The 13,059-nt window shown below is 48.6% G+C and overlaps 1 protein-coding gene across 4 annotated transcripts in view; it reads right to left on the bottom strand.

Annotated features, from left to right (window-relative positions):
* Positions 1-4,083: 4,083 nt before the first annotated feature.
* Positions 4,084-13,059, bottom strand: part of SEC14L2 (SEC14 like lipid binding 2) — a 31,455-nt gene continuing 22,479 nt past the window's right edge. For all 4 annotated transcript variants that reach the window (XM_038763499.1, XM_038763501.1, XM_038763503.1 and 1 more), the window contains 4 exons: positions 10,774-10,880; positions 10,539-10,678; positions 10,219-10,388; positions 4,084-6,232 (listed from right to left, as the gene is read on the bottom strand). In XM_038763499.1, the coding sequence (XP_038619427.1) occupies positions 6,090-6,232; positions 10,219-10,388; positions 10,539-10,678; positions 10,774-10,880 (560 nt within the window). In that variant the 3' untranslated portion in view covers positions 4,084-6,089. The remainder of the gene's footprint in view (positions 6,233-10,218; positions 10,389-10,538; positions 10,679-10,773; positions 10,881-13,059) is intronic.

The raw sequence follows: 13,059 nt of genomic DNA, 5'->3' as shown, positions 1-13,059 counted from the left end.
TGAAGGAGTCTGAATTAGAACTCGTGACCTTCTGACACCCAGGCCTGTGCTTAATTATTATTATTATTATTACTCTCCCAAGCGCCTAGTACAGTGTTCTGCACATCATCATCAATCGTATTTATTGAGCGCTTACTAGGTGCAGAGCACTGTACAAAGCGCTTGGGAAGTACAAATTGGCAACATATAGAGACGGTCCCTACCCACCAGGGGGCTCACAGTCTAAACGGGGGAGACAGAGAACAAAACCAAACATACTAACAAAATAAATAGAATAGATAAGTACAAGTAAAATAAATAAATAAATAGAATAATAAATATGTACAAACATATATACATATATACAGGTGCTGTGGGGAAGGGAAGGAGGTAAGATGGGGGGATGGAGAGGGGGACGAGGGGGAGAGGAAGGAAGGGGAATCAATAAAGAGGTATCAATAAATACGATCGATTGATTGATTATTGAGCGCTTACTGTGTGCAGAGCACCGTAATAAGCGCTTGGGAAGTACAAGTCATTGGGCTAACGGTCTCGATCCCTATTATACAGATGAGTTAACTGAGGCAAAGAAAAGATAAGTGATTTTGCCCAAGGTCCCACAGCAGACAAGTGGAGGAGTCTGAATTAGAACTAGTGACCTTCTGACACCTAGGCCTGTGCTTAATTATTATTATTATTATTAGTACTCTCCCAAGCGCTTAATACAGTGTTCTGCACACAGGTAGTGCTCAATAAATAGGATTGATTGACAACTGTTGCCCAAAAGTCAATAGCCTCCAACTGGCCCTCCCACTGGTGTCAGAATAATAATAATAATAATAATGGCATTTATTAAGCACTTACTATGTGCAAAGTACTGTTCTAAGCACTGGGGAGGTTACAAGGTGATCAGGTTGTCCTGTGGAGGGCTCACAGTCTTAATCCCCATTTTACAGATGAGGTAACTGAGGCCCAGAGAAGTGAATTGACTTGCCCAAAGTCACACAGCTGACAAGTGGTGGAGTCAGGATTTGAACCCATGGCCTCTGACTCCAAAGCCCAGGCTCTTTCCACTGAGCCACGCTGCTTCAGAAGGAATATGAAGCGGGCAGTCCGGGTATGCCACCAGTTAGCCCGGTCAGAAGTTGGAGGGCCAGGACGCCCCAGCCTGGGAGCCAGAAAGTCATGGGTTCTAATCATGAGAAGCAGCGTGGCTCAATGGAAAGAGCCCGGGCTTTGGAGTCAGAGGTCACAGGTTCAAATCCCGGCTCCGCCCACTGTCAGCTGTGTGACTTTGGGCAAGTCACTTCTCTGTGCCTCAGTTGCCTCATCTGTAAAATGGGGATGAAAACTGTGAGCCCCCCGTGGGACAACCTGATCACCTTGTAACCTCCCCGGCGCTTAGAACAGTGCTTTGCACGTAGTAAGCGCTTAACAAATACCATTATTATTATTATTATTATTAATCCTGCTCCACCCCTTATCACTTCACTTCTGTGCCTCAGTTACCTCGCTTGTAAAATGGGGGTGGAGACTGTGAGCCCCACATGGGACAGGGCCTGTGTCCAGCCCGATTTGCTTGTATCCACCCCAGCGGTTAGTACAGTGACCCAGCACAGAGTAAGCCCTTAACAAACCCTGTATATATGTATATATGTTTGTACATATTTATTACTCTATTTTACTTGTACATATCTATTCTATTTATTTTATTTTGTTAATATGTTTAGTTTTGTTCTCTGTCTCCCCCTTCTAGACTGTGAGCCCACTGTTGGGTAGGGACTGTCTCTGTATGTTGCCAACTTGTACTTCCCAAGCGCTTAGTACAGTGCTCTGCACACAGTAAGCGCTCAATAAATACGATTGATTAATTGATTGATTGAAAACCCAATTATTATTATGATTAGGACGCTTGGGCCCCTTTCCTTGTTCTGGCCGGCCCAGGGAACTGGGAGCTGGAGCTGTTGCTGAAGGATTATTGTTATTATTATTATCTCCAAGGCGCTGCTCCCGTCTGCCATGCTGGGAAGTGCCGTTAACAGATAATAATAATAATAAAAATGATAGTACTTGTCAAGCGCTACAAACATATATGTATATGTTTGTACGTATTTATTACTCTATTTATTTATTTTACTTGTACATATCTATTCTATTTATTTTATTTTGTTAATATGTTTTGTTTTGTTCTCTGTCTACCCCTTCTAGACTGTGAGCCCGCTGTTGGGTAGGGACCGTCTCTATATGTTGCCAACTTGTACTTCCCAAGCGCTTAGTACAGTGCTCTGCACACAGTAAGCGCTCAATAAATACGATTGATTATGTGCGAAGCACTGTTCTTAGCGCTGGGGGGATACAAGGTGATCAGGTTGCCCCACGTGGGGCTCACAGTCTTAATCCCCATTTTACAGATGAGGGAACTGAGGCCCAGGGAAGTTGACTTGCCCAAAGTCACACAGCTGACAATTGGCGGAGGCGGAATTTGAACCCATGACCAAAGCCCAGGCTCTTTCCACTGAGCCACGCTGCTTCACTGTCACGACTGTCACGACAGCGGGTGGGGACCAGGAGCCCCATGCAGACTGCAAGTGGAATTAGAGGATGGTCCCTGGAATTACAGGAAGCGCTTAGTACAGTGCTCTGCACACAGTAAGCGCTCAATAAATACAATTTATTGATTGAATTACGTGACTGCCGTCTGTTAGTATGTTTGGTTTTGTTCTGTCTCCCCCTTCTAGACTGTGAACCCACTGTTGGGTAGGGACTGTCTCTAGTAATTCCCAATCGCTTAGTACAGTGCTCTGCACACAGTAAATGCTCGATAAATACGATTGATTGATTCTCCCGGCTTTCTCAATTGGATCAGGAGATAATTAGCCCTCGAAACCAAGGGAAATGAAATATACATGAGCCATTTATCTACATGGCAACGGGGCCCGTCTGATGGCTGCCCTCCCCGTGAGGCGGCCAAGGCCACCCTCCTCCCTCCAACATGGCGGAGGCCGGGCCCGTCCTCCCGCCCAGCCATCACGGCCGGGGCCAGCCACCCGCCCAGCCAATCACAGCCGAGGCAGCCACCCGCCCAGCCAATCATAGCCGAGGACAGCGACCCGCCCAGCCAATCAGCAGCCAAACCCTCCCTCCGGGGAGCGACCGTCTCCGTGGGGGAAGAAGGGAAGGCAATACGCATGCGCCATTTTTTTTTGGGCGGGCAAATATGGCGGGGATGACTCGCTTAAATCAACCAGCTCTGAGGGAAGCGGAAGGGGCGGTGGGCGGTTCAAACAGATGCTGAGGCAGATAACATTTTTATTCAGCGGTTAATTTTCCCATTGGAGATTCCAAGCCCTGCCCTCCCGTACCCATTTCCGGGGCAAGGGGTGCATCCTGGCTGGTTCAGTTGCCTTTTCCCAACCTCTATGGCCCCCTGAACAGGAGGGGAAGCAGCATGGGTTGGTTGGTGGGTAGAGCACGAACCTAGGAGTCGGCAGGACCTGGGTTCTAATCCCAACTCCACCACTTGTCTGCTGTGTGACCTTGGGCAAGTCACTTCACTACTCTGGGCCTCAGTTCCCTCATCTGGAAAATGGGTATTAGGACTATGAGCCCCCCGTGGGGACAGGGACTGTGTCCAACTTGATTCTATAAGGTTGCCAACTTGTACTTCCCAAGCACTTAGTACAGTTCTCTGCACATAGTAAGCGCTCAATAAATACGATGGATGATGATGATGATGATCTTATGCCTACCCCAGCGCTTGACACATAGTAAGCACATAGTTTTAGACTGTGAGCCCACTTTTTAGACTGTGAGCCCACTGTTGGGTAGGGACTGTCTCTATATGTTGGCAACTTGTACTTCCCAAGCGCTTAGTACAGTGCTCTGCACACAGTAAGCGCTCAATAAATACGATTGATGATAGTAAGCGCTTAACTTCCTCCCTTCAAGGCCCTACTGAGAGCTCACTTCCTCCAGGAGGCCTTCCCAGACTGAGTCCCCTCCTCCACCTCTCCAACCCCCCGCCTTACCTCCTACCGTCTCTATATGTTGCCAACTTGTACTTCCCAAGCGCTTAGTACAGTGCTCTGCACACCATAAGCGCTCAATAAATATGATTGATTGATTAACAAATATCACCATTATTATTATTATTAGTATTACAAACAGCGAGGGCTTTGCCCGCCTCAGTTTTAGAATTCAGAAATGAGGTTACTTAGGGTCAGTTTGGAACATCTGGTGGACCAATCAGTCAATCGCATTTATTGAGCACTTACTGTGTGCAGAGCACTGTACTAAGCGCTTGGGAAGTACAAGTTGGCAACACATAGAGACGGTCCCTATCCAACAGTGACCAGAAATCAAGTGTCTGAGTGGGGCGAGGCACCAATAGACGGTGCCCCCAGTTGCTACTCTACACTCAGATGGAAGTCCGGAGAAAGCCCTTAATTTCTCAGGGCAAGTAAGCTCCCGGAGGACAGGGGTGATGCCTTTTCTGTGCTACAGAGGAGAGCTCCTTCCCCTTATGTAGGTGCTCAATAAATATTCATCGATGATCAACTGACTCAGAATGTGGCAGGGGGAGAGGGGCAAGTGCTGCAATTGCTGAGAGAATTAGTGCCCTTCAGTATAGGGAAAATCAGCCTCCCGCCCCTGACAAGCTCCCACTTGCCTCTTCTAACCCTGTTTCCTACCAATGAACTTCTGGGGGGAAGAAATATTTCTCCACCCTACGGGAAAAGACTGGGAGATTGTGAATCTTTCTCCTCCTACCCCCGTGAATTGCAAAACTCGAACAGGTCCCAACCCTGCATAACCTAGCTCTTGGATCATAGATTTCATGTAGATGAGCCCTCTCCTCCTGCCTCTACCTGCAACTACTGGGATCTGGATGGAAGACGGTTACAGGATCAAGAGGCTCCAATCTTTAAATGGGATGGTGGTTTGTCAGCCTCACTTTGGAGATGCCGAAGCCAAGTTACTTGATAGGTGAGGGGCAGTGAACAGGAGCTGAAAATAAAAGGGGCTTCTTGAAGCGGCCTTTTACTTCACTGCCCCTTGGTTTTCACCACTTGGCTCTTTGTACTTGTCCTTCCATCTTCTGTAGAGAGGTCCGAAATTCTGGGGGCCTCTACTTGGGTTCTAATCCCGGTTCCACCATTTCCCTGCTGTGTGTCCCTGGGCAAGTCACTTAATCTTTCGGTGCCTCAGCTTCCCTGCCTGTAAAATGAGAATAAAATACCCGTGTCACCCCGACCCCCTTACACTTTAAGTCCTACGTAGGACAGGGACTGTGTTCTATCTGATTTTCCTTTATCTTCCTCAGTGCTTAACAAATGCTTGGCACCAAGGAACTGCTTAAATACCACAATTATAATTAGTATTCCTATAGGGCAGGTCCTTATACTCTGGCCATCAGAAGCCGTAACGTTCATTATCAGTATTAATTAGTAAAGTATATTTTCCCAAGGAAGGAACTTCTGAGAGTCTCAGATGAGGACTGCCTGTTTTCCTTCTCCCATCGTTCCCATATCCTTTGTAGGGGAGGTCTGGGTTGCCACAAGAGCCAGGAGGTGGCCCTGACTTGGAGGCCCTCTTCCAATCTTTACTTATCCTCAGCTACCTATGGAAATGGGAAAACAGGCAAGCTGACACCCCGAAGCTGGGTTCCCAGAAGTCTAACCCTAATCCTTGCCAAGCCCCTTCCTTCTCCCCTATTCCAAACTGGCACTTAAAGTGCTCTCCTCGGTCCGGCCGCCTGCTTCAAGCAGGCCTAGAATAAACCAAATTGGCACAAGTCAAAAGACAGATGGGTCCCAAGTGGCCAGTGCTCAGCCTTCAAGGAACTTTTGTCAATTTGGGGGACGAGAGGGCCCATGCTGAGCCACTTTGGCCACAACTACCTACAAATCCCCCCACCACTAGCTGCCCAACCTCCATATTGAAGGTCCCCAGAGCTCCCCTGGCTTCACCACAGCTAAGGAAGTCTTTCCCCTGGGGCAGCTCTAGTCCGGATTTTTAGTGCTGCAGGGGGCTGGGTTGGAGGAAACCGCAAGGAGCATGAAACAATTTTGAGAAGAAGAGGGAGCCCAGGTGTGGTGAGGACAGAGGAGTTACTGCTGGGTAGCCGTGAGCTTTTTGTTGCCCAGTTGCTGCATTTTCTCCTCTGAGGCTTTGTCCGGAAGGAGAACTTCCACTGTGAAGCTGACCTTCTTGGCATGGATGAAACTGTAGGTGTTGTCAAATCGCAGGACATCTGAGGAAACAGACAATTATGTATTCAGGTTGGTCTACCCAAGGCTAACAAGGCAGGATGCATTTCAAGTAAAGTCGAAGTAGGGCTGGGATATGCACATGTATAACAGTAATAATAATAATAGTATTTCTGCAGCACTTACTATGTGCCAAACATTGTTCTAAGTGCTGGGATAGATACAAGCTCATTAGGTTAGACGCAGTTCTTGTCCCACGTGGGGCTCAAAGTCTTAATCCCCACTTTACATATGAGGTATCTGAGGCACAGAGAAGTTAAGTGACCCGTCCAACTCAAGTGGCAGAACTGAGACTAGAACCCAGGTCCTCCACACTCCTAGGCCCATGCTCTATCCACTAGGCCACAGTGCTTCTCTGTGTATGTTCACACATGCATCTTGATGGTGTTACACGGGACCTTTGGTTTCTATTCTCTGCTGGAGGGGAGGCTACAGAGGTACCCCCCGGGCGCTACCTGACCCACGACTGCTAGCGAGATACACTTTAGACACTGAGAGGTACTGGGCAGGCCTCCTCGAGAGAAAGTCAGCTGAGGGTGGCTGGTGTCAAGGAATGAAAGTTTGGGGATTGTGTTCCTTAGACTGTTAGCCCCTGTGAGGGCCAGTGACTATCTTTTTCCTCCATTGTATTCCTCTCTTGGGCTTGGTATAACGCTCTACACACAGGAGGGTTTAATAATAATAATAATAATAATAATAATAATAATGGCATTTATTAAGCGCTTATTATTTGCAAAGCACTGTTCTAAGCACTGGGGAGATTACAAGGTGATCAGGTTGTCCCATGGGGGGCTCACAGTCTTAATCCCCATTTTTACAGATGAGGTAACTGAGGCACAGAGAAGTTAAGTGACTTGCCCAAAGTCACACAGCTGACAACTGGCAGAGCTGGGATTTGAACCCATGACCTCTGACTCCAAAGCCCGTGCTCCTTCCACTGAGCCACGCTGCTTCCATAAATACATAAGGAGAGGGGATGACAAGAGCAGAGGGTTAGCAGAGGCAGATTTTCTCAGGCCAACAAGACCATGGCAAAGGATGGCAATAATCCCAGAAATACTGGTCTACAGGTGGCAATTTTAGGCAACAGGTGGGCTCCTTGATTGTCAAAGGGGGCAAATCCTTCCAGGTGTGTTCTCTTCTCCAGAAATTTACAGCCACTCCCCTAAGTGTATTCTGAAATTTAAGGTTGATTCCTCCTCTCTGGTCTTTCCCTATCCTTGGCAGGGCTCTGCCCTCTTAGTCCTAGAATTCCAAGGCTGAAACTTACAAGATTAATTTCTCCCCAGACCAGATCCTCTGATAACACTGAGCTCACTGCTTCCGCCCCTACTAATGTATGCCCCAGCAGCACAGAGGTGCCCGAGTGGATATCTTTGAGCTCTCAGACCATTTTCAGACCTGTTTCAAGAGTTTGGAAGTGAAATAATTGCCCGTAGTTTGTCCCTCTCCCCGACTTGGGGCTCTGTTGGAATTCAAGCCAGTGGGGAGGAATTTCTGGATAACCCAAGTATTATTCTACCAGGAATAGGGTTGGGTTCAAGATTTACCGGCAAGATGAAACAGGATTTAAGTTTCTCTTGCGTGGAGTGGGTAGGCATGGCCTTGAAAGAGGCAGTTGTGTTTTTTGCTCTCCCATCTCTTCATGAGAACCGCCCTCCTTCCGAACGAGCTTGAAATCTAATGCCTCTTTTCACCGGGCACCTGCCCAAACCGCATCATCAAATAATGGTTGATCCCATCTCATTGTCACTGCACCTGAGAACCTGGACGGGGGAGGGCCGCACTTCTAATCCCAGGTGTGGGAAGCGGGCGGCTCAGAGACGAAGGTACGAACAAGGCCCCAGAACTCAAACGGTCCACTCAAGGAAAGGCCCAGTGGGAGTGAAGATTTGAGTTAATCTGCCCCATTTGTTGACTTCCCGGCTTACTGGGCTCAAAAGGAATCACTTGCTAAGTTCTGGTTCTGGGGAGGATAGCTCTGACCCTGACTTTACATCCTGAGGTAAGGCAAAGATTGACCCTTGGATGAGCTTTGCCTTTTCTACCTCAGAAATTGAGGTGAGTCTATCAATCAATCAATCAATCATATTTATTGAGCGCTTACTATGTGCAGAGCACTGTACTAAGCGCTTGGGAAGTACAAATTGGCAACATATAGAGACAGTCCCTACCCAACATTGGGCTCACAGTCTAAAAGGGGGAGACAGTGAACAAAACCAAACGTACTAACAAAATAGAATAGAATAGATATGTACAAGTAAAATAAATAAATAAATAGAGTAATAAATATGTACAAACATATATACATATATATAGGTGCTGTGGGGAAGGGAAGGAGGTAAGATGGAGGGGATGGAGAGGGGGACGAGGGGGAGAGGAAGGAAGGGGCTCAGTCTGGGAAGGCCTCCTGGAGGAGGTGAGCTCTCAGCAGGGCCTTGAAGTGAGGAAGAGCGCTAGCTTGGCGGAGGGGCAGAGGGAGGGCATTCCAGGCCTGGGGGATGACGTGGGCCGGGGGTCGATGGCGGGATGATGGTTAGGTAGGTTAGTCTACCTAACCTCTCGAGTGTAAAACACACAGCTTCAAGGATCAAAGGGGCTGGACGGGTCTGGGTTTGGTATCATTGGAGTGCAAAACACCTCCTCTCCCCCAGGTCCCCTCCTCCTAATTATAAGATCGATCCCCCGTTCTCGAGACGTTCCTTTTGGGACTGTGTTCTTTGACCAAGCTAAACAAACCTTCGGAGAGCGACTGAGGTGGGGAGGCAGGGGGAAAGGAGAGAGACGTGGGGCCTTCAGGTGGTTGAGGAGCTGGTGGGAGAGCTGTGCAGAGGCTGCAGGAAGGCACAGAAAGACACAGGGGGATGAGGGGCTGAAGTGGGGGCAGAGACTGCTGAGACTAGCAGTCAGAAGTGTGTGGGTGAAGAGAGAGATATTGTGCTCTCCTTGTGCTGCTGCCTTGGAGATGGACCTCTCAGCTGCTTCTCTCATCATCATAATCATCATATCCAGGGAGAGATCCCTCTTTCTGGGGTCCTGCTCTAAGCACTAACTTTCCATCGCTCTCTATAGCTATGCCACTGATAAAAAAAAAACCCAAAAGAAGCAAACTTTGGGACTTTAAAAAGTGGGAATCTTCATCTCCACCTTAACACACTGTAGGGAAGCAGGAGTTTCGGGGCAGACCAGTCTGAAACACTTCAGCTTTCTGCCTTTGAGCCTCATACCCTCTCTCCCAACCCAACAGGTTCCTCCTGCCTGTTTCCAGTAGAAACTGAGGCAAACAGAAATGTGTAGCCAAGGCCACCTGGTCTTCTGGTTCCTGATTCAGCTCTGGTCTTTTCACCCTTACTGCCTTCACAGTGAAAGGCTCACAGTCTCCCCCTTCTAGACCGTGAGCCCGCTGTTGGGTAGGGACCGTCTCTATATGTTGCCAACTTGTACTTCCCAAGCGCTTAGTACAGTGCTCTGCACACAGTAAGCGCTCAATAAGCTCAATAAGCGCTCCAGGGCTCCGGTGCTCTTCCAAAACACGAGCAGTAAGAATCTCTCTCTCTCTAGCAATCTGGACGAGCGGGCACTAATCCGTCTTGTCCATCCATCCGTCCCTTGCCTCTCTCTTCTCTATTCCCCACCATACAGAGTCCCGGCTCCGCCACTTGTCAGCTGTGTGACTTTGGGCAAGTCACTTCTCTGTACCTCAGTTACCTCATCTGTAAAATGGGGATGAAGACTGTGAGCCCCCCGTGGGACAACCTGATCACCTTGTAACCTCCCCAGCGCTTAGAACAGTGCTTTGCACATAGTAAGAGCTTAGTAAATGTCATCATCATCATCAATAAATACGATCGAATGAATGAATGAATGAATCTGGGATGCGCCGAGAGGGAAAGAATCGTAAGGAAAGACTGGGCATCCCTTGGAGGAGCACAGAGCATCTTGGGCATTTCCAGGACAGAGCAACACTTACAGATCCCGGGTTCATTGCAGGTGAGGGTCCCATCCTCTGGGACCAGGTGAGCGTTGTATCTCTGGTTGGCCAGGACCTCAGTCATCTCCCCAGCTCGCTGCCGCTCCCCTATTTTTGTCTTCATGTAAACTCCAAAGCCAATGTCAGCCCCTTCCGACATGAACTGCCACCTGAAAGGGTACGGAGACTTTATCCAGATCTCCCGTTGGCCTGGTCATCCCTGGTGCCACAAACCCACAGCTCCCAACACCGGCTAGGCCGGGAGGGGGTAACGGGGCTCCTGAGGGGGTGACCGTGTCCCCCCCCGCCCCGGTCCCTACCTGAGGACACAGCCGGGGAAGAGGATCTCGTACTCCACCTGATGGGAGGAGCCCCGGCTAATCTGCACCGAGTGCTCGTACTGCTGCTTCACTTGGTCCCGCACGTAGTACTTCTTGGGGATGTCACCCCCGTAGTTAATCTGAAGGACAAAGACAGGGTGAAGCGGGGTGTGGGCTCTGCTCCTGTCCCACCCTCTTCTCCCCGCATCCCTCCCAGCCCTCGTGAGCCCTATACCTTGGTTCTGCACTTGGGGTTGCCGTCCGGGTCGGTCATGGTTCCCCCGTACTCCACAGGGAGCTGGTCTGGACTGATGTGCTTCTGCAAAACCTCCTTCCAGTTTGCTGGACGGGAGGGAGGGAGGAATTTGGAAATTGGTCTGAGAAACGCACCCAATGATCAGTGAAAGCCCTCGCGGCAGACACAAAGGAAAACTGGCACAGCCATTTGCTGCCGGGAGTGGGGCAACTCAGGATGAGAAGCAGCGTGGCTCAATGGAAAGATCACGGGCTTGGGAGCCAGAGGTCATGGGTTCTAATCCTGGCTCCGCCACTTGTCAGCTGTGTGACTTTGGGCAAGTAATTTAACTTCTCTGCGCCTCAGTTACCTCATCTGGAAAAAGGGGATTAAGACTGTGGGCCCCACATGGGACAACCTGATCACCTAGTATCCCCCCCCCAGTGCTTAGAACAATGCTCCACACATAGTAAGCGCTTAACAAATGTCATTATTATTATTATTATTATTATTGGATGAGCAGAGAGGGGTGCAGCCCCGGTGTCACTGCTGCAGGGCTTTGGAAATTCATCTGAGACCAAGAGATGCATTTGAGAAGTCAGGGGCTGAGCTCTCCTTCCTCCTATCAGCCCCCCTTGCTATAACTGCCTTTAAACACAGTCAGAGTTCATAAAGTTTATCCCACTGGGCTCCATTTCCACTCATCTCTAGATGCTTAATTAGCAGATATATGAGACCCTTCTCTGCCCCATCTTCAGTTTCAACTTCACTTGGGCTGCTTGGTTTCCTTGGTCTGGTTTTTTTTTTTTTCCTTTTGTGGTGCCTGAAGTTTGGTCCTGGTGTGCCTTACCAGGGCATTTGGGGAGGCTTTCATTCATTCAGTTGTATTTATTGAGTGCTTACTGTGAGCACAGCACTGTACTAAGCGCTTGGGAGACTACAGTAACAACAGTAAAAAGACACATTCCCTGCCCAGAATGTGTTTACAGTCTCCTGACAGGTAACGTGGATCCTGAAGTGGTGTGGCCTAGTGGAAAGAGCACAGACCTTGGGGGCAGAGGACCTGGGTTCTAATCCCAGCTCTGCCACTTGTCTGTTGTGTGACCTTGGGTGAGTCACTTAACTCCTCTGTACCTCAGTTACCTCATCTGTAAAATGGGGATTAAATGCTCCTCCCTCAGAATGTAGACTGTGAGCCTCCTGTGACACAGTCTAACCTGTTCTGCATTTACCCCAGCGTGTAGAACAGTGCTTGATACGCAGCATGGCCTAGTGGAAAGAGCACAGGCCTGAGAGTCAGAGGTCATGGGTCTTAATTCCTGCTTTGCCACAAATCTGTTGTGTGACCTTGGGCAAGTCACTTAACTTCTCTGTGCCTCACTTACCCCACCTGTAAAATGGGGATCAAGACTGTGAGCTCCGTAAGGGACATGGACTGTGTCCCAACCTGATTACCTTGTATGCACTAAGCGCTTAACAAATACCACAGTTATTATTATTATAATAAGTGCCTACCAAATACTGTCGTAATAGCCGTAATTTTTTTATTTATATTAGTGTCTGTCTCCTCTAAACTGTAAGCTGTTGTGTCCACATACTCTGTTATATTGTACCCTCCCAAGTGCCTAGTACAGTGCTCTGCACATGGTAAGACTTAATAAATATGTTTCAAGAACTGATCAACTGAAATATCACTCACTGCACTCCATACTCTCCAAAACTAGCCTCTTCTTCCTACTATCCCCAAGCATTTCAGACTTGAGCTGATCAGAGGATCAAAAATGCCTCTTTCCTTGTTCCCAACTCTCCATCTCGTAAAGTGTGAGCCCCCCGTGGGACAATCTGATCACCTTGTAACCTCCCCGGCGCTTAGAACGGTGCTTTGCACATAGTAAGTGCTTAATAAATGCCATTATAAAAAAAAAAAGTAAAGTAATGTGGAGAGCAGAACCAAACTATTACTTTGCCACTGGGCCCAGGGTCTCCACGGGTGCAATGCCCTCATCCAATGTAGGGAGGGGGACATATGACTCTCCCCCTGCCAACCAACAGGGAATAAACAGGAGTCCTCTGAATAGGGGAGGGAATGCTGACCCAGCTGATTCTCAAATGCAGCATACAAATATAAAAGAAGAACAGAAGTAGTGTGACTAAGTGGAAAGAGCACAGGTCTGGGGGCCCGAGGACACGCCACTATCCCACTTTGTGACCTTGGACCAGTCACTTAACTTCTTTTGGTTTCAGTTTCCTTGTCTATAAAACAGGGATTCTTAAAACAGTGCTTTG

The sequence above is a fragment of the Tachyglossus aculeatus genome, chromosome 21 (genome assembly GCF_015852505.1).
Source record: "Tachyglossus aculeatus isolate mTacAcu1 chromosome 21, mTacAcu1.pri, whole genome shotgun sequence".
In the NCBI taxonomy this organism is placed as follows: domain Eukaryota; kingdom Metazoa; phylum Chordata; class Mammalia; order Monotremata; family Tachyglossidae; genus Tachyglossus; species Tachyglossus aculeatus.
Note: the sequence above shows the minus strand (reverse complement) of the source record. Positions and strands in the feature narration are given on the sequence as shown.